Consider the following 20,287-nt stretch of genomic DNA (forward strand, 5'->3'; position numbering starts at 1 on the left):
AGGGTCTTGCTCTGTTGTCCAGGCTGGAGTGCAGTGATGTCATCATAGCTCACTACAGCCTCAAACTCCTGGGCTCAAGCGATCTTCCTGCCTCAGCCTCCCTAGTACCTAGTAGCTGGGACTACAGACGCATGCCACCATGCCTAGCTAATTTTTTTTTTTTTTTGAGAGATGGCGTCTTGCTATGTTGCTTGGGCTGGTCTCAAACTCTTGGGCTCAAGCCCTCCTCCTGCCTCAGCCTCCCAAAGTGTTGGGATTATGGACATGAGCCACTGCACTCAGCCTCAACCAGGAGCTCTAGACTCCATTCCTGTGCACTGCCCTCTGGATGAAGCATGTGTTGCCTACAGACGGGGCTGGAGAGAAGCTGGTGATAAGCGTTACTGAGTGAGGGGTGCGTTTGTGAGGACAGAGCCCAGCAGGAGTCTTACCCTTGCCACTGTCTACCCTGCAGGCCTGAGGAAGATCCTGAAGGTGGTGGGACAGGTTCCAGATCTGCCGTCCTGCCTGCCCCTGACCGACAACACCCGCATGCTGGCTTCTATCCTCATCAACAAGCTCTACGACGACCTGCGCTGTGACCCAGAGCGCGATCACTTCCGCAAGATCTGCGAGGAATACATCACGTAAGTTTCCTGGAGGCCTCACAGGGTCGGGCTCTGTAGTAGTTATCTATGGCTGTGTAACAAGTTACCCTCAAATTCAGTGACTTAAAATGACAGTAATCGTTTATTATCTCATAGTAGAACAAGAATCTGGGAGTGGCGTGGCTGAGTGGTTCTGGCTTAGAGTCTCTTGTGAAGTTACAGTTGCGTGTTAGCTGGGGCTGCAGCCATCCGAAGGCTTGACTGGGGCCGGAACATCTGTTTCCAAGATGGCGCACTCAATGGCTGGCATTTTGCTGCCTGCTGTTGGCGAGAGGCCCCAGTTCCTCTCCACACAGACCTCTCCACAGGCTGTTGAGGTGTTCTCGCCATATGGCAGCTGGCTTCCCTGAGCAAGTGACCCAAGAGGGAGCAAGACAGAAGGGGCAACGTCTTCCATAATCTAGCCTCCGAAGTCACACGCCATCCACTTCTGCCACATTCTATTCACTAGAAGCAAGTCATTAATTAAGTGGCTCTGCAGAGGCTAGACAGGGGCAGGGCCCTCAGCAGCTGGAGTTCCTGGGTCTTCTCATGGCCACTAAGTCGTCACTGTGTTGCAGGTGTCTCTCTGGGTCTCTGCTTCTCTTTATGGGTCCTTGCCCTTCTTCCCCACTGCTACTTGGCCTTTTAACTTTTTATTGCAATGATTCTCAAACTCGTAAATTATTCAGATTTCTGAGACACTTGCCCTTGACTCAGTAGTCTGGGCTGTGGCTCAGGAAGCACCAGGCGAGTCTGGGGTGGGTGAAGACCCCGCCTTCACTCTGCTTTTCCTTTCTCTATTCCAGGTGTTGACAAACTTTTTCTATAAAGGATGAGCCAGAGAGTAAATATTTTAGTCTTTGCAGGACATCTAGGTCTTTATGCATATTCTTTTTTTCTAAATCCTTTAAAATGCAAACGCCATTCTCAGCTCCCTGGATTTGGCAATTCCTGCTCTACGCCACAGCTTCTACTAATCCCTGACTTTGGTTCCCTTAAAGCTTCTTGTGGTTTCTCTGTCTTTCTCTACCTCAGCTTCAGCTTTTCCTGCTAATGTCTTGGGTCCCTCAGGACGTCCTGAATTGATTTCCAGTAACTGTCACCCAGCTAGTCCTCTTTTGGGCTCTCTGATGAAGTCCCCGACTGGTTGGTCTGCAGCAAGGAGGTGATACACCCTGCTTCGTCAGGGGCCAGGGACTGTGTGGAGGTTTGGGCACCAGTGGGCATTGGGAACCAACCTCAACTCATTCGGAAAGGCTCTGGGTTCTCTGGGCATGGGGCGGAGACCTGAGGCACAGGACACAGAGTGTCCGAGCTTGAGAGGCTCTCAGAGCTTCCAAAGCTGACTCCTCTCCCCAGAGGGACTTGCCCAAGGTCACTAGCAGACAGAGGCAGATATGGGACCAGAGCCCAGGTCCCAGACTCTCGGTGTGGAGTCCTCCTGGCCATTCTATGCCGCCTTCTTTCATTCACACACATCTGCATGTCTGCTGCGCACATCTGCCCCGATTCCCCGCATGGAACCGACCTGGGCAGATCATAGAAGCATCAGAGGGTATGTCACCTCTGACGTCTCCATGCAGAGATTCTCCCCCAGAGTAGGTGACAATAGATTCTGAAAGTAAGGCAGAACCTTCCTGGACATCAAGCCCACACCCTCACTGACAGGGGAAGGGACTGAGACCAGGTCACCAGACAGAAGTGACTAGCCCGGGCCATGTCGCAGAGCAATACAGTGTGCTGAGTGCCATACGGTGCCGGGCCCTTTTGTGTCGTGGTTGCTGTACTGTCCCACCAGACACTCCAGCTGCTGGACAGGCTATCGGCTGGTAGCTGTTACATCTCTTTGAGACTTGCCTCAGCTGAGGAGAGCTGTCTCGCCCTTCCCAGGGCAGCCTGTATTCAAAGACTTATCCCAACTTGGCACAAGTTTGAAGGGTGTCCCAGCTCCAGAACTCTTTGCAGGCTGAGGCTCTGTGGTGACTGCATCGTAGCCCAATGCCTCCCTCTGCCCAGTCCTGCTTCCTTCTCTTCCCAAGAGCTCTCTCTAATAAACTTCCTGCACGTAAATCCTTGAGTTACATCTGTTGTGTCATTTATCCTTACTACGGCTCTGAGGAGAAGTAGTACTATCCTCAGTTTACAGGACCTGAGACTCAGAGAGGTTCAGTGAATTGCCCAACATCACACAGCACATGAGTGAGGGAGCCAAGGATGCAAATCCAAATCTGTCTGCCTCCAAATCTCACATTCTTTCCACCCTCAAAGGCCAGTGTTCTTGATCACGCTTGCCATCTATTTCAGGGGCAAGTTTGACCCTCAGGACATGGACAAGAACGTGAATGCCATCCAGACAGTGTCAGGGATACTTCAGGGTCCCTTTGACCTGGGCAATCAGCTGCTGGGACTGAAAGGCGTGATGGAGATGATGGTGGCGCTGTGTGGCTCAGAGCGTGAGGTGGACCAGCTGGTGGCCGTGGAGGCCCTCATCCACGCCTCCACCAAGCTCAGCCGCGCGACCTTCATCATCACCAATGGCGTGTCGCTGCTCAAACAGATCTACAAGACCACCAAAAACGAGAAGATCAAGATCCGCACACTGGTGGTGAGTGGGCTTGGTACCACCCACCTTCCCGGTACCAGACACCATGCCAGGCACCAGGGACACCAGGATGAATGAGCCAAGACCCCTGTCCTTGAGGAAACCATGCTGGGGGGGCACCCTGGCCCATGCACAGGCCTCTGCAGGACAGGGCAGTAGGCAGGGGCTGTCAGGACATAGAATGGCGGACCCTGCCATTTAACCCCGAGGATGCTCGTAAGCCTTTGTGCTTATGAGCAACACTAACACTGATGAGCTTGTGTCCGGAAAGTATTTCCCGAGGAAATTCCAAAAAGCGTGTTTGTTTCCTTCTTCAGTTTCTAGATGGCACAGTTAAATCCGTTTTATTTTTTCTATTTTCACTTTACCGAAATTATTTTTATTGATATTTTGTTTTTCTTATAAACAATTACAGTGAAGACTTGAGTCATTGCAATTTTTTTGTTCATATCAATTCCTAAAATACTAATTTTAGCTTCTGCCATTGTGAGTTTTCTTTTATGGAAAACTTTTTTTTTTCCCCCCTAAAAAGGGCCCAATTTCCCCTGGGTGAAATTTTGCACATCCGAATCTGTTATCCACAAAATATGATTTTTCTGCCAGTTTTTGTGCCATAACAAGGTTTACCATTGAGTTTCAGATACGGTTAGCCTTTTCTTGCGCTGGTTTTTCAAAATGGCAGACACAAAACATCTGTGAGATCCAAATCGTGCGGAAAAGGGGCAGGGTAAGACCCTGCTGCTTTGTGGACATCTCCCCTAACCTCGAAGCATCAGGGAAGGCATCTCAGAAGAGGAGCCACCTGAGCTGAGAATTATAGTCTGCACAGAGGCCCATCCAGGCAAAGAAAGAGGGGCAAAGTGTCCTGACCACAGGGAACTGTTCGAGCCTGGCCTCGTCCCCGAGCTGTGGTGTCTCTCCTTCCCCACAGGGACTCTGTAAGCTCGGCTCTGCGGGCGGCACGGACTATGGTCTCAGGCAGTTTGCTGAAGGGTCGACAGAGAAGCTGGCCAAACAGTGTCGCAAGTGAGGGGCTTGCATTAATATTTCCCGGGCCCTCTGTCTCCTCCTGGGCTCCCGTGTAGAGGTCTCTGGGGTGCGCTCTAGTGGACACCAGACGGCGAAAGGGCCCTCACCCGCTGCCCACTACCCTGAACTCACTGCACTCCCTCGACCCCGGCACCCTCCCCAGCAGCCCTCCCCCCGCCCTTGCAGGTGGCTGTGCAATGCGTCCATAGACACCCGCACCCGGCGCTGGGCAGTGGAGGGCCTGGCCTACCTCACACTGGACGCAGATGTGAAGGACGACTTTGTCCAGGACATCCCTGCCCTGCAGGCCATGTTCGAGCTGGCCAAGGCAAGTGTGGAGTCTGCCCTTTAAGCTGGTTCCTCAGGAAGGGTCCACGGGATCCAGGCCCACAGGAACGGGATCCCTGTATCCTCATTCTTGCCCTACCCCCTGCTCCCCGTGTGAACCTGGATTGGCCATTTCCCTCTTTCCGGCCCTCATTCTACCTGCCTGTAAAATGGACTCACCATTCTCCATGCTTTCCAGCCAGTGGGAGGATGAACAAGAGGACAGTGTGTTTTCCTGGGCCCTCTGGAAGTGACATCTTGAGGGACCAAGAGGCAGCATCTAGCCTGTCTAGGCCCCTTCCTTCCCCCCACCCCCCAGACCCCTCCCCTCCTCTGCTGGGCCGACTTCCTGGCTCTTTTTCGCCAGTAAAGGAAGGAAGTGTGGGAGGGATTTCCACCAGGGCCAGACTGGAGGGTGTCCAGCTCCCACCCTGTCCCCACCCCGGTTGGATGGGAAAGTGTCGGCCTGGGCTTTTGAAAGAGGCGCAAAGCAGGGAGCTTCGGGAGAAGACTCCTATTCAGGCTGTCGGGGCAGCTGCAGAGCATGCAGGAGACGTTGCTGCCCACCGAGGAGCAGAGCCATGCTCTCCTCTGTGCCACTCTCTCTCTCCAGGACGAGCCCACCGGCCACACTCCTCCCAACCCACCTGCCGGCCGTGTGAGGGAGCCGTCCTGGACGAGGTGCGTCCTAACGTTTCCCTTTTGCCTCCCCCGACCCTGTGTCTCTAGAGCAGTGACAAGACCATCCTGTACTCAGTGGCCACCACCCTGGTGAACTGCTCCAACAGCTATGACGTCAAGGAGGTCATCCCGGAGCTCGTCCAGCTCGCCAAGTTCTCCAAGCAGCACGTGCCGGAGGAGCACCCCAAGGTGGGAGTGGGAATGGCCTGGGAGAGGTCTGTGCCACCAGGCCTCCAGAGGAGGTGGAGCGGCGAAGACAGTTGTGTCAGGGCTGTGTGTTTGGAACGATCGGGGTGAGATACCCAGCAGTTGAAGACGATGGTGGTATTAATAAATTTACCCACCAGATGGCGCTCATGTCTTTTTCTTTGTTTTAATTTTGTAGCCTGAGAAAACAGCCATGAGCAAACAGCAATTTATGTTGTTGTATGTGTGCTGGATAGAAGACAATTTTATTTCATATTTCCAACATTTATAATGATGTGGATTTTCTGGGATATCTGGATTTGTAATATGGGTGCTAAGTAAGGTAATGAGAGGAGGAGGGACAGGGGTCGGCATTAGCCCAGATGGCACACATCCCTCGGGCCGTCTCTGGTGCTTCCCTGCACACAAGGTGTGATTTGCATATGGTTATACATGCAAAATATTCCCAGCCAGTAGAATCATTTGGATTTTAAACAATGATCAAAGTAATATAACCACACTGCAAAACAAAGGAAAAGGTGAATAACAGAGAATAACAACTCAAACAATGACATCATCTCCATGTGACCACTGTTGGCATTTGGGTATGTTATATTACCTCCCAGAGGCTTTGTTTTTTCTGAGCATCTTTTTTTTTTTTTTCGAGACAGGGTCTCACTCTGTTGCCCTGGCTAGAGTGCCGTGGCGTCAGCCTAGCTCACAGCAACCTCAAACTCCTGAGCTCAAGCAATCCTCCTGCCTCTGCCTCCCGAGTAGCTGGGATTACAGGCACACGCTACCACACCTGGCTAATTTTTTCTATTTTTAGTGGAGATGGGGTCTTGCTCTTGCTCAAGCTGGTCTTGAACTCCTGGCCTTAAACAATCTTCCTGCCTCGGCCTCTCAGAGTGCTGGGATTATAGGCATGAGCCACCGCACCCGGCCCTCTGAGCATCTTTTTAATTTTCATAGTTATAATCAGAATGTAGTTATCATTTTGTGCCTAATTTTGGAAACATGCTTTATGTGGTTTCCACATTGCCATCTCATTCTCTGAATCATTTTTAAAAGCTGCAAAGGATTTCATCCAGGCAAGAGCATAGAGCATGCTCTGCAGCTGTGAAGCTCAGATGTGGCTTCTAACGATCGCCCACGATTGTCACCCTCTTCCTGACCACTTCCCGCTCTGAGGATTATCTGTGGTGACCGTTTGACCCTGGGCTGACTTTGGGTTTCCAGCAAAACCCAATCCATTGTCATGGCAGCTTCATCTGCTATCCCCTTTCACCCCCGTCCATATTCTCTTCCCACCCCCACCCCATCCCAGTCTTTCGCAAGAAAAGCAATATATGGGTCATCTAATGTTTTAGATTATCTTTCTTTTATGTCACTCCTGTGTGAATGAGAGGGTCTTTGGGATTGATTTTCTTGCAGTATCAACTCCTCAGCCTCTGTATTGGGTACTGGGAGTAGGGAGGGCAAGGACAAGGAGAAGACGCTCCCACACAGCAGCAGACATGCCGTATGCACCTAGGTGGTTGTCTGGAGAAGGGATCTGGAGAAGCATATTCGTTTCCTAATGCTTCTATTGCACACTGCCACAAACATAGTGACCTAAAACAGCACAGTTATGTTCTCACAGTTCTAGAGGTCAGAAGTCCTAAAAATCAGAATCACTGGGCTAAAGTCAAGGTGTCAGCTGGACTGGTTCCTTCTGGAAGCTCGAGGGGAGAATCTGTTTTCTTGTCTTTTTCAGTTTCTAGAGGCCACCTACATTCCTTGGCTGGAGACCGTGAATCACTCCAACCTCTTGCTTCCATTCCGTTTTCATATCTACTAGTACTAACTCTGATCTTCTGCCTCCCCCACCCACCTCTTTTTTTTTTGAGGCTGGAGTGCAGTGGCCCAATCCTAGCTTATTGCGGCCTCAAATTCCTGTGCTCAAGAGACCCTCCTGCCTCAGCCTCCTGAGTAGCTGGGACTACAGGCGTGCACCACCACACCTGGCTAATTTTTTAATTTTTTGTAGAGATGGGGTCTCGAGCTATGTTGCTCAGGCTGGTCTCAAACTTCCGGCCTCAAGTGATCCTCCTGCCTTGGACACCCAAAGTGCTGGGATTATAGGTGTGAGCCACTGTGCCTGGCCCCTGCCTCCCTTTTATAAAGACCTTTGTGATTACAGTGGGCCCACCCAGATAATCTAAGATTATCTTCCCATGTCAAGATCCTTAACCACATCTGCAAAGTCACTTTTGCTTTTGTAAGGTCACGCATCCATAGGTTCCAGGGATTAGGCTGTGGACATCTCTGGGAGCCATTCAACCTACCTCGAGAATTCAGACAGGCACTATCTTTGGTTCCAATACAAATCGGCCTGGGATGCCGGCCCCTTCCTCATTGCCACTCTTTCATCTCCCCAGGACAAGAAGGATTTCGTAGACATGCGGGTGAAGCGGCTTCTGAAGGCGGGTGTCATCTCCGCGATGGCCTGTATGGTGAAAGCAGACAATGCCATTCTCACTGACCAGACCAAGGAGCTGCTGGCCAGGTGTGGCTACCGTGGGCCAGGGCTAGGGGCTGTGGGGCCTGGAGGACAGGAGGTTGCACAGAGAGATAGGAATGGTGGGGGGTCTAAATGAGGGGGTGAGCCACTGAGAGGCCCGAAGAGGGACTGAGGGGATCAGTTTTGAAAAGCAGCATGGTGGGCGGGTCATCACAGGTGGAAGTTTGCATCAGGAGGAAGGAGCCCCCTGTCCATTGTGGTTACCTTGTTCCCAGAGAGTAAAGGCACAGTCTCTGTGCAGCCTAGTGGGGGTGGCAGGCAAGGTCACAGTTACAGTGCAATGCAAGGGGTGCCACGATGGGGAAAGTCCAGAGGGCTAGTTGGAGCACAGACTGGAGGGAGGTGGGTAGGCAGCCAGGAAGGCCTCCAGGAGGATGTGACAACTCATAGAGCCCTGATGGAAGAAAAGGATCCACCCAAATGCAAGGGAGGGAAGGGTCCAGGCAGAGGGAACAGCATCTGCAAAGACACTGAGGATGGAGGGAGAGTGAGTGAATTTGGGGTTCTCAGCAAGTATGTCTGGAGCAGGGAGCACACGGGAGAGGGTGGTGCTAGATGAGACCAGGGCCAGATTGTTGAGGTCCTGGGGGTCTCCGTGTTAAAGAGTTCCTCTGGGGTGGTTGTTTCCCTAAATAGGGATGGGGGGCTCTTTGCAGCCTCACTTGGCCTCACTTCCTTCCCAGCCACTTACATGCGTGACAGTGTCTTCCCAGGGTGACTAATTCTGGGAACACAGGTTGCACTGTCCAGGGTCTCACTGTTCGTCCCAGAGTTTCACTGGCCTGCCGAGTTCCGGAAGGCTGTGCTGGTGCAGTAACTGTTCTCCTTTCTCGGTGGCCTTACAGGGTCTTCCTGGCACTGTGTGACAATCCAAAGGACCGGGGCACCATTGTGGCTCAAGGTGGTGGCAAGGTAATTGGGCAGGACAAGGTCCTTGCCTTCCTAGAAGGCGTCCTACAGGGGAGAAGCACACTGTGTGTGTGGGTGCACCTGGCCCAAGAATAATGTGCCCCCTGCCCCAACCCAGCCTGCTGGAATTCGGCCACTCAGCTGTCTATCTGTGCTGCCTGTGCTCATAGCCCCAAGCCAGTTTCTGCTTGACTTGACGCTGTGTCGTGGTACATACTCTGGGATCCCACTTACTTCCTTACTGTTGGAAGGAAGCATGGAGCCAAGGCAGATGGGGAAGACTTGTAGCCGAGACCTTGCTCTCCCTCTTCTTTGGCTGTGTAACCGTGGATCTCCCCGATCCACAATTTCTTTACCTGGAAAACAGGGGGGAAATCACACACTCCCTTTGCAGAATGTCACACGGATTAGAGAAAATACACGGAAATTATTGGCTCACAGTAGGTGCTCAGTAAATGGCTACTGTTATGATGGGGTTTGGTGGCTTGGGTAGAAAGTAAAAAATCCATATGTTGAATTACTTATTTTTCCAAAAGTTGAAGGAACATTTGGATGGTGGGAGGCAGTGGGGGAAAAGACCTCGATGTACGCTGGGAATAGGGGGAGGGAATCGTGATTAAGTATCTGATTTTCCATGACTCAGTCGTGACCTTGCCTTTTCTTGCAGGCCCTGATCCCCCTGGCCCTGGAGGGCACGGACGTGGGCAAGGTGAAGGCGGCCCACGCCCTCGCGAAGATCGCTGCTGTCTCCAATCCGGACATCGCCTTCCCCGGGGAGCGGGTGGGTGTTTGGATGGGTGGGACAGGGCAACCTCTGCTGCCTAGGGGTTCTCCCCTTGTCACCAGCCCCAGTCCGGGAGCGGGGCATGGTGCTGTCACAGGGAGGGCAATACATCGGTGGCACCTGGATCCCAGGCCTGGTTCTGCCTCCGACAAATAGGGTCGTCCTCCCCAAAACCAGCTATCTCATTTGCAGAGTAAAGGAGGGAATCCCGCCTCTCTGGATCACGCTGCAGATTAAATCAGACGATGTATGGAAAAGCACTTCGGGAGATTTAAAGCTGGGCACCTATAAATGTAAGGTGCTGGGGGAAGGTGGTCCCCATCTGACTCGCCCCTCGGCCCTTGCCCCACAGGTGTACGAGGTGGTGCGGCCCCTCGTGAGGCTCCTGGACACAGAGAGGGACGGCATCCAGAACTATGAGGCCCTCCTGGGCCTCACCAACCTGTCTGGGCGGAGTGACAAACTCCGGTGAGTGGGGCAGGTGGAGGGAGCAGGGGTGGAGAGAGGTGCCCATGAAGTGTTTGGTTGAAGTGTCACACGCAACGTGCTTTGATGCCTCTCCTCAGTGCATGGCATCAAAGGCCGTGGGAAGGATTTGAGTCAGCTCTCAGAAAGACCACATGTGGATGTGAGATGCCAAGGGACACCACAAAGGCACTTCTTTCTAAAGTAGCACAAAAATATCCAGGGGGACCGGTGGGGATAGTGTATTCCTTCTTGGAAGCGGGAGTACCATGGAATGTCTTGGGTTGCGATGCTTTTGGTTGCAAGAAGCAGAAAACTCAACTCTAATTGGCTTAAGCATAAAGGAGATCTACTGATTTATGAAAACTAAGAATCCGGGGCAACCAGATTCAGGTGCAGCTTGATGCAGGGGTTACAAAGCTGCCCTGGGTCCTCGTTCTCTCTGCCTCTCCTCTCCTTTCCGTGTTGTTTTGATCCTCACATGGGCTTTTCTGCTCTCTTGTGGGCACAAGGACAACCCTGGACTTCACATCTTCTTGGCTACATGTCCAACAGGGAAGAGAGAATTTCTCTTTGCCAACAATGACACAGAGGCCCTTCAGTTGGGTGATGTGTTCCTCACAGAGCCCACTGCTGTGGCCTGGATGCCATGCTATGTCACTGGGTTTATGCCCATGGGTACTCCCTCTGGAGCTGGAGGCAGGCTCAGTGCCACACAACCATGCTGCCTGAGGCTGTGGGAGGGACACCACCAGGATGGAGGGATGGCCTTGGGTGGACAGAAAACCCACATGCTCACTGCAGAGGACTCAAGGGCCTCTCTTCCTCCACCCTCCCACCCTAGGCAAAAAATCTTTAAGGAGAGGGCCTTGCCAGACATCGAGAACTACATGTTTGAGAATCACGACCAGCTGCGGCAGGCAGCCACCGAGTGCATGTGCAACATGGTGGTCAACAAGGAGGTGAGACCGCGGCTCAGGATGGGGACGGGCGTGGCTGAGGCGGAGAGGCGGCCAGAAGGCAAGAACCGGGGCGAAAACCGGGGCCAATAACGGGGCCAAAAAAACCAAGAACCCCCCAAAACCCTCCCAAGTTAAAAGCCCACCCCCCCGGAAGAACCCCGAAAAAAAAAATAGCAAGAAGGAAAAAAAAACACAAAGTAGTAGTATCCCAAGCTGGGGCTCTGACTCCAAAGCTTGGGCTAGGTGAGGCAGAAGGTACCATTTCCTTAAGTTCCTTGGGCCTGATTAACCTCATAACAAAGCAGGTTGAGAGACCAGGGCCTCTGAGAGGTCAAGAGAAGCTGAGACCACTTGCATTTATTGAAGCTCCAAACATATAAAAAAAATGAAGAAATACCAAATGCAGTTACAAACCCTTTTGGAATATTTTCAATGTCAGCATGTCATGAACTATCACTGTTTCCATAGAAATTGCAATGCAACATAGCTGTGCTCTTCACAGAATAACTATAGGATTTATAGAAAGAAAGCGAATTTAGAACATGCCACAGGCCTCGTGGTCCAGTAATGGGACAGATTATAACCGTCTGGTGAATGTCTTCTTTTTTCCGTCCTGTCAGAGAATCGCTGTGCCTGTAGGTACAATCTCAGAGATAACCACAGGGTCTAAGTCAACGTGAGGGCCAGGCCCAGTGGCCCTCCTGGGCCCTAACGTGGGGGCTGGTGTGAGACCCAGTCTGTTTGCCCTCAATATCTAAGTCTTTTATTTATTTATTTATTTTAAATTTATTTTTTTGAGACAGGGTCTCACTCTGTCGCCTGGGCTAGAGTGCCGTGGCGTCAGCCTAGTTCACTGCAACCTCAAACTCCTGCGCTAAAGCGATCCTCCTGCCTCAGCCTCCCGAGTAGCTGGGACTACAGATGTGCGCCACCACACCCAGCTAATTTCTAATTTTTTCTATTTTTAGTAGAGACAGGTTGCCGCTCTTGCTCAGGCTTGTCTCGAATTCCTGAGTTCAAGTGATCCTCCTGCCTCAGCCTGCCGAGTAGCTGGGACTACAGATGTGCGCCAGCATGCCTGGCTAATTTTTTATGTTTTTAGTAGAGACAGGGTGTCGCTCTTCCTCAGGCTGGTCTCGAATTCCTGAGCTCAAGCGATCCTCCTGCCTCGGCCTCCCAGAGTGCTAGGGTTACAGGTGTGAGCCACAGCGCCCAGCCAGTACCTAAGTCCTGGATCTCACTGCTATGGGAGGAAAACCTGACACACCAAAGCCTGTTTCAGTCAGGGGAAATAAAGCCACCAGGGTCCCCCAGGGGGGTAGGCGGGGGGCCTGGTAGCCATGTGGAAGAAAGAGGGTGTTTCCAAGGAGGGCAGGGGTGGGGAGGGCTGGGGGGTAGAGACAATGGGAGGGGGAAGGTAGCCTTCCCTGGGGGGCGCTAGCTGGTGCAACAGTCGAAATCAAAATGCACAGTGGTCCCAGTGGGATGGAGGATCATTTCTTGCTCATCATGCCATAGTCCTACTGGGTCAGGGGCTTGCTTCCGAACAATGGCTTGGGAATCCAGACTCCTTTGATCACCAAGAACCATCTCCCCTTCTGCGGCCCATGTCCATTCCGATGGTGTGTGGGGAGAGAGACCATGGGACCAGAGGCACCAGTAGTACCCACCCATGGTGGCCTGAAAGTGACACACATCACTTCCGCTCAGGTCCTATCAATGAGAACCAGGGACTGCCACCTCTAGGTGTGAGGGGGGCAGATAGAGTCCCTGGCAGGGTGGCTGCTTCCCAGCAACTGTGCCCATGAGAGGGGACCATGCTCTCACCTCTGGTGACCATGGCTCCAGCTTCAGGGAGATGCAGGCGGAGGGTCACACCTGGGCAGCTGTGGCCTTTGTCCCCTTTTGGAGCTCCACTACCAGGAAAGCTGACCCAGTGAAATGCCCTTAGATGTGACCAACCAGGTTTTACAGTAGTGCAGGGGGATGGGAGCGACATGCTGCCAGGTGTTATACCTCTCTGGGACACCTCAGGGCCCTGGGCCCCGGGAGGCTCTTCTGGTTTGCAGGCTTTTGGGATGACTCATCCCTCGCCTGGTGGAGACCATACAGCAGCTCTCTAATACCAAGCAACCTAACTGTCCCCTGCTCCTGCCCAAGTCTCTGCAGAGTCATTTAGCAGACCTCGGAGGCCCATGCATTGTGGGAAAAACCTTCCAAGCTTCCCCCAAAGGAAGGAAAACATGGTTCTTCAGGCATCATCTACTGTCCGGGAGTCTGTGCCTGCCTCTTTCCCCTGGTGTGGAGAGCTGAACGCAAACACATGTGGTGACGCATCCTGGATGGGGAATCCCTTAGTTCCTTGACCCTTTAGCTGGAGGAATTCATCCAGCCAATCAGGGAAGGCTTCCTGGGGGAGGTGGCATGAGCAAGCTGCTCTGAGGAAAACACCACGTGATCCTGGATCAGAGAATTTCAGATGCATCGTTCCCTCTTCAGGCTGGGCAGGTGGTGGGCATTTTCCCCTGAGCCACGTACCTGTCTCCCACAGGTTCAGGAGCGGTTCCTGGCCGATGGGAATGACCGGCTGAAGCTGGTGGTGCTGCTGTGCGGGGAGGATGATGACAAGCTGCAGAATGCAGCTGCGGGGGCCCTGGCCATGCTGACAGCAGCACACAAGAAACTGTGCCTCAAGATGACTCAAGTGGTACGAGCAGGCCCTGGGGATAGGAAGGGGCTGCGTGGGCTCTAGGGAATCTCCCCACCCCCAGACCACACTGTCCCGGATGATCCTCTGGGAGGCCAGACCCCGCAGTAACTCCTGCCAGCCCCCGGGTATCTGTTCCTACCACTAAACAGAGGAGGGTCTGTACCCTCCAGCACTTACATTCATTATCTGGACTTCCCAAGCATGCTAGCTCAAATCCCTCCCACTGCGATTTCACCCACCGTCTTTGGTGGTGCATGTATCTTATTACTTAATAATAACAATGCTAACTACCACTGCGGCGCTCCTGAGCTTCTCAAGAGAAAAGTGAAAGTGTTTGGCCTACCATACGGAGCTCACAGTTTGGAAGAGGCTGCAGATTCTTCTCAGTGGGCACGACGACCAGCTCCTGTGGTGGGACGGGGACCATCACGGCAGGTGTAACGGGAATGATATTTACACAGTCACAAACATGCAGGTGTAAAATGAAACTATCCTTATTTTCACCAAACTGAACTTAGTTCATCATCTCCTTTGATGGTGGAAGATGTAGACATCTCAATTCAAAGGTACTCACATTGGTTTAAAGGCAGGCTCTTTTAGACAGTCAATATAAGGTGGGTGTGTGCTCTAAGTTCCAAGGGGGCTTCTGTTGTCCTGGCACCAGGGGAGGGTGTCTCTGCTGGATGGAGCTCATCCTGCCTGGTCTTTGGATTTCAGCCTCTTTCCCCAAGGCAAGCTTCTCACAACACTAACATGTGTAAGAATCAGCTTGTTAACACAGTTTCCCCAGATATTCTGATTTGGTAGCTTGGGGGTGGGATGCTTCTGGCTTGGAGGCCACACTAGGAAAACACTGCCCTAGAGTAGCGTCTGCTGGAGTAATTGTAGTCATGTAACTGTTGGCAGGTCCTCGCAGGATGCCCTGTGACTCCTTGCACTTACTGAAGGCCAGCATTGCTCTAAGTGTTTACATATATTAAGTCACTTAATCCTCCCAACTACCCTGTGAGGTGGATATTATTTTTATTATCCCTTCTTTACAGATGAGGAAACTGGGGTGCAGAAAAGTAACTAGCCCGAGGCCGCACAGCCAGTTAGTGGGAACAGATTGGAATCCCTCAGGATTGCTGACCCACTCTTGGCCACTTCTTTGTTCCTCCTGAGGGGCTCAGAAATCTTGGCTGCATTTTTGTCCTGACATGGATGTCCTGGGGAGTCTGTGAAGCTTCCCAGATCCATCTTTTGTGTGACCCTGTGGCCACGTGGGATGCTGGACACAGCAGTCTCGCATCAGCTGGGATATGCCCCGGAAAGCCAGACAGTAGTTCCTCCTGCCCTGGGGTCCCACCCTACTGGGTTTCTGTCGCCCCTCCCCTTGAGCCTCCAATGACTCATCCCAGGGAGCGATGGGCCTGGGATCCATCAGCACAGAAACCTTCCCTGGGCCCTACCACAGCGAGCTGAACTTGATTTCCTTTCCTTGGGGAAGGAGACTCAGTGCAGAGTTTACAAAAGTCTGCTTCGACACTCAGAAGCCAAGAATCTGCCTTTTCTTCCCCTCTGTGTCTGTCTCCCATCTGAGAGCCGTGCATGTAGAACGTGATCCCTACTGACAAATGCCAGGTGAGGGTAACAGGTATAAGGAAGCCCAAGGGAGAAAATCCTTGGGATGGTGTCCTAAATCATTACCCCTGTCTACTTCCACCTGTTGAGCATTTCTACACTCCAGCCCCCATGCTAAGCTCTTTCCATGTATCATCCCATTAAATCATCACAATGTTAGCAGTAGGCATAGCAGATGACGGATGAGGCTTCTGAGCTTAGAGAGGTTAAATAAACTGAGGTCTTACAGTTGGTGAGTGGCTGAGCTGGGACCTGAACACTGATCTCTCTGACTCCAACTCCATGCAGATGACTATTCCACCCTGCTGCACTGTGTGTGTCTATTGAATGATACAGCAGTTAAGCCTCCTGGTTCTACTCTCAGCTTCATCTCTGTCTCCTGGGGTGATGGAGCAGTCTACAGTCCTGCCTCCCCATGCTTTATGACTGGGACTGGAGGAGGGGATATACTCCAGACTCTTGTGTTGATTCCAGTTAAAGTCAGGCCTGGTAGGAGCATGTCTGCATGCCTGGCACTCATATTTCAAAGGGCATGAGGGCTGACAGAAGCTGGGTTGCCCAGGTGCCCAGGGTGAGAATCCTCCTTTTGAACACTGTGCATCCCCATTGCTCAGGCATGCAGTGGGCCTGCCCCTTTGCTTCTCAAGCTGCTTAAAAAATAAATGGGTGTTAATCCCATCTACCATTTCTGGATGTGTGACCATAGCTAAGTTACTTAGCTGTAGGCCTGGCCAATGCTTTCTGTTTATCTTGTCTCCAAATCTCTTCTATCTCCCCACTGATTCCTCTAATCCTTCTTTCTTAGTCTTTCTGTTGCTATAACAGAACCAGACTGGGTAATTTATAAAGAAAAGAGATTTACTTTAGCTCATAGTTCTGGAGGCCGGGAAGTCCAAGATTGGGCAGCTGTGTCTGGTCAGCTTCTGGTGAGGACCTTGTGCTGTGTCATAACATGGTAGAGAAATGGAAGAGGAAGAGGGTGCATGAGAAAGGGGTGAAACACAAAAGGTGGAATGTGGTGCCATGAGGGGCTCTTGTGGTAACTATTCTAGTCTCTCAAGAGCTAGAACTCACTCACTGCTGCAAGAATTAACCTTGCATTAGCACAGCATTAGTTCCTCTTAACAACCTAGTCACCTCTTAAAGGCCCCACCTCCCAACACCATCATACCAGGGACCAAATTTCCAACACATGAGTTCTGGGAACACACTCCAACCTAGCACCTTCCTCACCCTTTCCCCCGTCTCCAGACATCCCAGTGGTTGGAGATCCTACAGCGGCTTTGCCTGCACGACCGGCTGTCAGTCCAACACCGGGGCCTGGTCATTGCCTACAACCTGCTGGCAGCTGATGCTGAACTGGCCAAGAAGCTGGTGGAGAGTGAGCTCCTGGAGATCCTGACTGTGGTGGGCAAACAGGAGCCAGACGAGAAGAAGGCAGAAGTGGTTCAGACGGCCCGGGAATGTCTCATCAAGTGCATGGATTATGGCTTCATTAAACCGGTGTCTTAGACGGGGGCCCACAGGGCTACTGAGACTGGTTCTGTACTGTGCAGAGTCCTGGGCTGGGTACTCCCAGAGTGTCAGGTCATCTAGGGATCATAGCAGTGACAATGAAGTCTCGATATAAAGGAAAGACTTGATTGTTCCTTGAATCTTTCCTTTTGTCTTGGCAAAGTTTGGATGTTTCACTGGCTCTCTTGCTCCCTGTCTCCTTACATTTGTCATGTTCCAGAAATTTCTAGAGTAATTTTCATCCAAGATTAGAAGACAGGTTGGATAATTCTTTCTGTATCTATTCTGAAGGCCAGGACAATGGGCTGAAGTTCTTTATATTTTGGAAAATGGATTGTATGGTAAAATAGGAACTAACAAGTATTTGAGTATAAAGGCTAATGTGGTTGGATTTGAGTGCTGATCTTTGCTGGTTTTCAAACCTTCTCTTCCATACTGTTTGAATTAGGTTATTTATAACTGCGTGTTTCACCTGCGATGTTCTGTCCCAGTCCCATGCCACTCCCATCACTCAACTGTGGTGGAAATGCAGTTTGTGTTCAACACTGTAACATGACCTTTGCAATTTGCTTGGGAAAGTCTTCTGAGCAAGACAGACATGATGAATATAAATGAGACCCACGCAAAGTGCTTCAAACAAAAAATAAATAATCCATTGGCTCATATATCTTGACTATCCAGGGAAAGGCCTGACATTGACATTGTTAGATCCTGAGGTTCAAATGGTGTCACCAATGTTATTCTCCATGTATGTGTCTTTCTCTCTCTCTCATCCCATATCTTGTCTTTGATTTCGCTTGGGTTGACCTCTTTCTCTGGCAGGCTCTCTCCATGTGCTAGGAAGGATACTCCCCAGCAGCTCCAGTCTCATGTAGTCATTAAAATTCATTATGGAAGAGAAGAGAGAGGAGCATTCTGAAAAACCCAGCAAAATTCCCAGGATGACTCCAGTTTGTCTAGTTCAGGTCTCATGTCCATCCATGAGCCAGGGGTGGAATGCTAATTGGCCAGGCCTGGGTCATATATAAAAGTCTAGGGCGAGAAGGAGCTCCATCCCTATCCAATTGACTGATTAGGGTTGTTAAGTAATGGAAGAGTCATGCTACCACAAAAGAATGTATGTTGGACAGATCAAAGAACATGTTCTGTAGGTCAGACTTAGCCACAAAAGAATGATAGAAGTAATATGTTTGTAGATCTGAATTTCTCTGCTAATATTGCCTTTCTAGCATGGTTGAGATAGCTATGATCTAGTACTGCCATCCCAGTATGTCCCAATTCTACCCACATTTATTGAAGGGTCAACAGTTCTGATCTCCCTGTTGGGTAGAGGGTAGAGCATTCAGATTTATGGTTCTTGATAAAATAATTTAAAATTTTCTGGTACTATAAAGGTAACTGCAGATATGCCTATGACATCAGTTGGAAAAGGGACAGAGTATTGAAAGTTGCACTGTTAGGATATGGGCCAAATCCAACATAACACCCCATTGCACCCCCAGAGAACAGGTGCAGATATCAGGAAAACAGTTTGTAATCTTTTCTGCACATATGATCTTCACATACAGCCTATACTTTGCTAACTCTTGCATGGGCTTGTTTCACAGCAGAAAACTATACTCATCATATCCTCCTTATTCTGATAGAGAATGGCAGTCAACATTGGGGTATAGCCCTTTTGAAAATACTCACAACATTTATTATCAATAAATGGCATGATTTGATCTCTATCCAAATTCTTCTTTTCTTCTTTCCTCACATTTAGGGTTGAGGGGGTATATTAAGCTCCTAATAAGAAAAAAATCTTTCAGGGTTAGGACCACAGTCTTACTCATCTTAACTGTCACGAGGTTAAATCTATCAGAGACATCTGGGGCCAGTTGGATAAATCTCACCTTGTTTGGGTTGGACAGACCACATTCTTTAACGTGAATTTTCTGCAAATAGTCCAAGAAGATCCAGAGGAAACCAATCAGCTTGGAAGGGAAGGTAAATTGCTTAATCTGATTTTTGCCATAGGGCTGTCTCCCACCGTCCGGCTGAGAAGCCTTCATGGGAGGCCTTTAAGAAGAGCTGTGAGAAACAGTTTTTGTTTCTCACTGCTTAGGTGACAGAAACGGTTGGCTTTTCCAACCTGGACTCTTGGTCATTTTTGCTTGTAGACCACAGGTAAGAGGGCCCTTCTTAGCAGACTTCTATTTCTTTCCATCTATGCTTGCAAACAGGCTAACGCTAGCCTGAGATCGTTTCTTTATTGAGGTAGCTTGCTAAAAAAACAGCAATAAGCAGCCAATAGCTGCCAACTTTCTAAGTTTTTCCAACCTGTTCCCTTACAGAAGACCCATGAATACTTTAGAGGTATTTTTCTTAATTCCCCATGTAATGGGAAAATTCAATATTTTTCTCATTACTCTTTGACTTAAGTGTATTGTTGGAGAACTTGGTCTGCCTGATACTCTTTGCCATTTGAGAGGCATACAATCTTAAGCTTTATATCTCCAGAATGATATTTTGTAAAAATGTATTAGCCTCTTTGATCTGTAGACTTCACATTTGTTAAAAGTAAACACTAAATAGTAAAGGATTTCTGTTTGTAGTAACAGCATTTTAGCTTGTGTCAGACCAAGAATCTGAGAGGAAAAAAAAGAAAAGGTGGACAAGACCTAAACCACCTGTTTAAAGGCACCTGAGCGCTATTAAGGCAGCGAGGCCTTGAGGGGTGAAGAGCAGCAAAAATGGAAGCAGCGAGAAGGGAACACAGCTTTTTTGTGGAGGTCTTTCCACTCAAGATATCTGCCAATCTGCAAGTGGAGGCTGAGAGTCAGAGAGGTTTGAGAAGTGGCTGAGAGACCATTTATCAAACTGAGAAAAGAATAAATAGAAAATTTGAATGGTACAATACCTACTGAATAAAGTGTGTTTGTAACAACAATAACAACGATAGTATTCATAATAATAAAAACCCTTCCCACAAAGAAAACTGGGGTCCATTTAGTTTCAGTGGCAAATTCTCCAAACATTTAAGAAAGAAACAATACCAGTCTTATACAAAGTCTTCCAGAAAATAGAAGAGGGACAGTTTCAGCTCTTTGTATGAGGACAGTATAACCTTGATACCAAAACTTGACAAGGGTGTTACACTATAGGTAAATTTTAGTCCAATATCTTTTATGATTATAAGTACAAAATCCCTTTTTCATTTATTTATTTTTTTAGCACATTTGCTTTACTGGGAACAAAATCCTTTACTAAATAGTGGCATACCAAATCCAACAATATATAAAAAAGATAGTATATTAATC

General features: G+C 50.0%; 1 protein-coding gene across 3 annotated transcripts in view; it reads left to right on the forward strand.

Annotated features, from left to right (window-relative positions):
• Window positions 1-16,982, forward strand: part of UNC45B (unc-45 homolog B (C. elegans)) — a 36,475-nt gene extending 19,493 nt beyond the window's left edge. Inside the window, exons 8-19 of one of the 3 annotated variants that reach the window (XM_012648664.1) lie at window positions 455-626; window positions 2,934-3,234; window positions 4,163-4,257; window positions 4,447-4,594; window positions 5,317-5,457; window positions 7,875-8,002; window positions 8,863-8,929; window positions 9,594-9,707; window positions 10,063-10,178; window positions 11,020-11,137; window positions 13,689-13,844; window positions 16,722-16,982. In XM_012648664.1, coding sequence (XP_012504118.1) covers window positions 455-626; window positions 2,934-3,234; window positions 4,163-4,257; window positions 4,447-4,594; window positions 5,317-5,457; window positions 7,875-8,002; window positions 8,863-8,929; window positions 9,594-9,707; window positions 10,063-10,178; window positions 11,020-11,137; window positions 13,689-13,844; window positions 16,722-16,982 — 1,817 coding nt within the window. The remainder of the gene's footprint in view (window positions 1-454; window positions 627-2,933; window positions 3,235-4,162; window positions 4,258-4,446; window positions 4,595-5,316; window positions 5,458-7,874; window positions 8,003-8,862; window positions 8,930-9,593; window positions 9,708-10,062; window positions 10,179-11,019; window positions 11,138-13,688; window positions 13,845-16,721) is intronic. The other 2 variants (XM_012648665.1, XM_012648666.1) reach the window with 2 other exon arrangements.
• The last annotated feature ends 3,305 nt before the right edge of the window (window positions 16,983-20,287 follow it).

The sequence above is a fragment of the Propithecus coquereli genome, unplaced genomic scaffold, assembly GCF_000956105.1.
Source record: "Propithecus coquereli isolate 6110/MARCELLA unplaced genomic scaffold, Pcoq_1.0 Scaffold291, whole genome shotgun sequence".
In the NCBI taxonomy this organism is placed as follows: domain Eukaryota; kingdom Metazoa; phylum Chordata; class Mammalia; order Primates; family Indriidae; genus Propithecus; species Propithecus coquereli.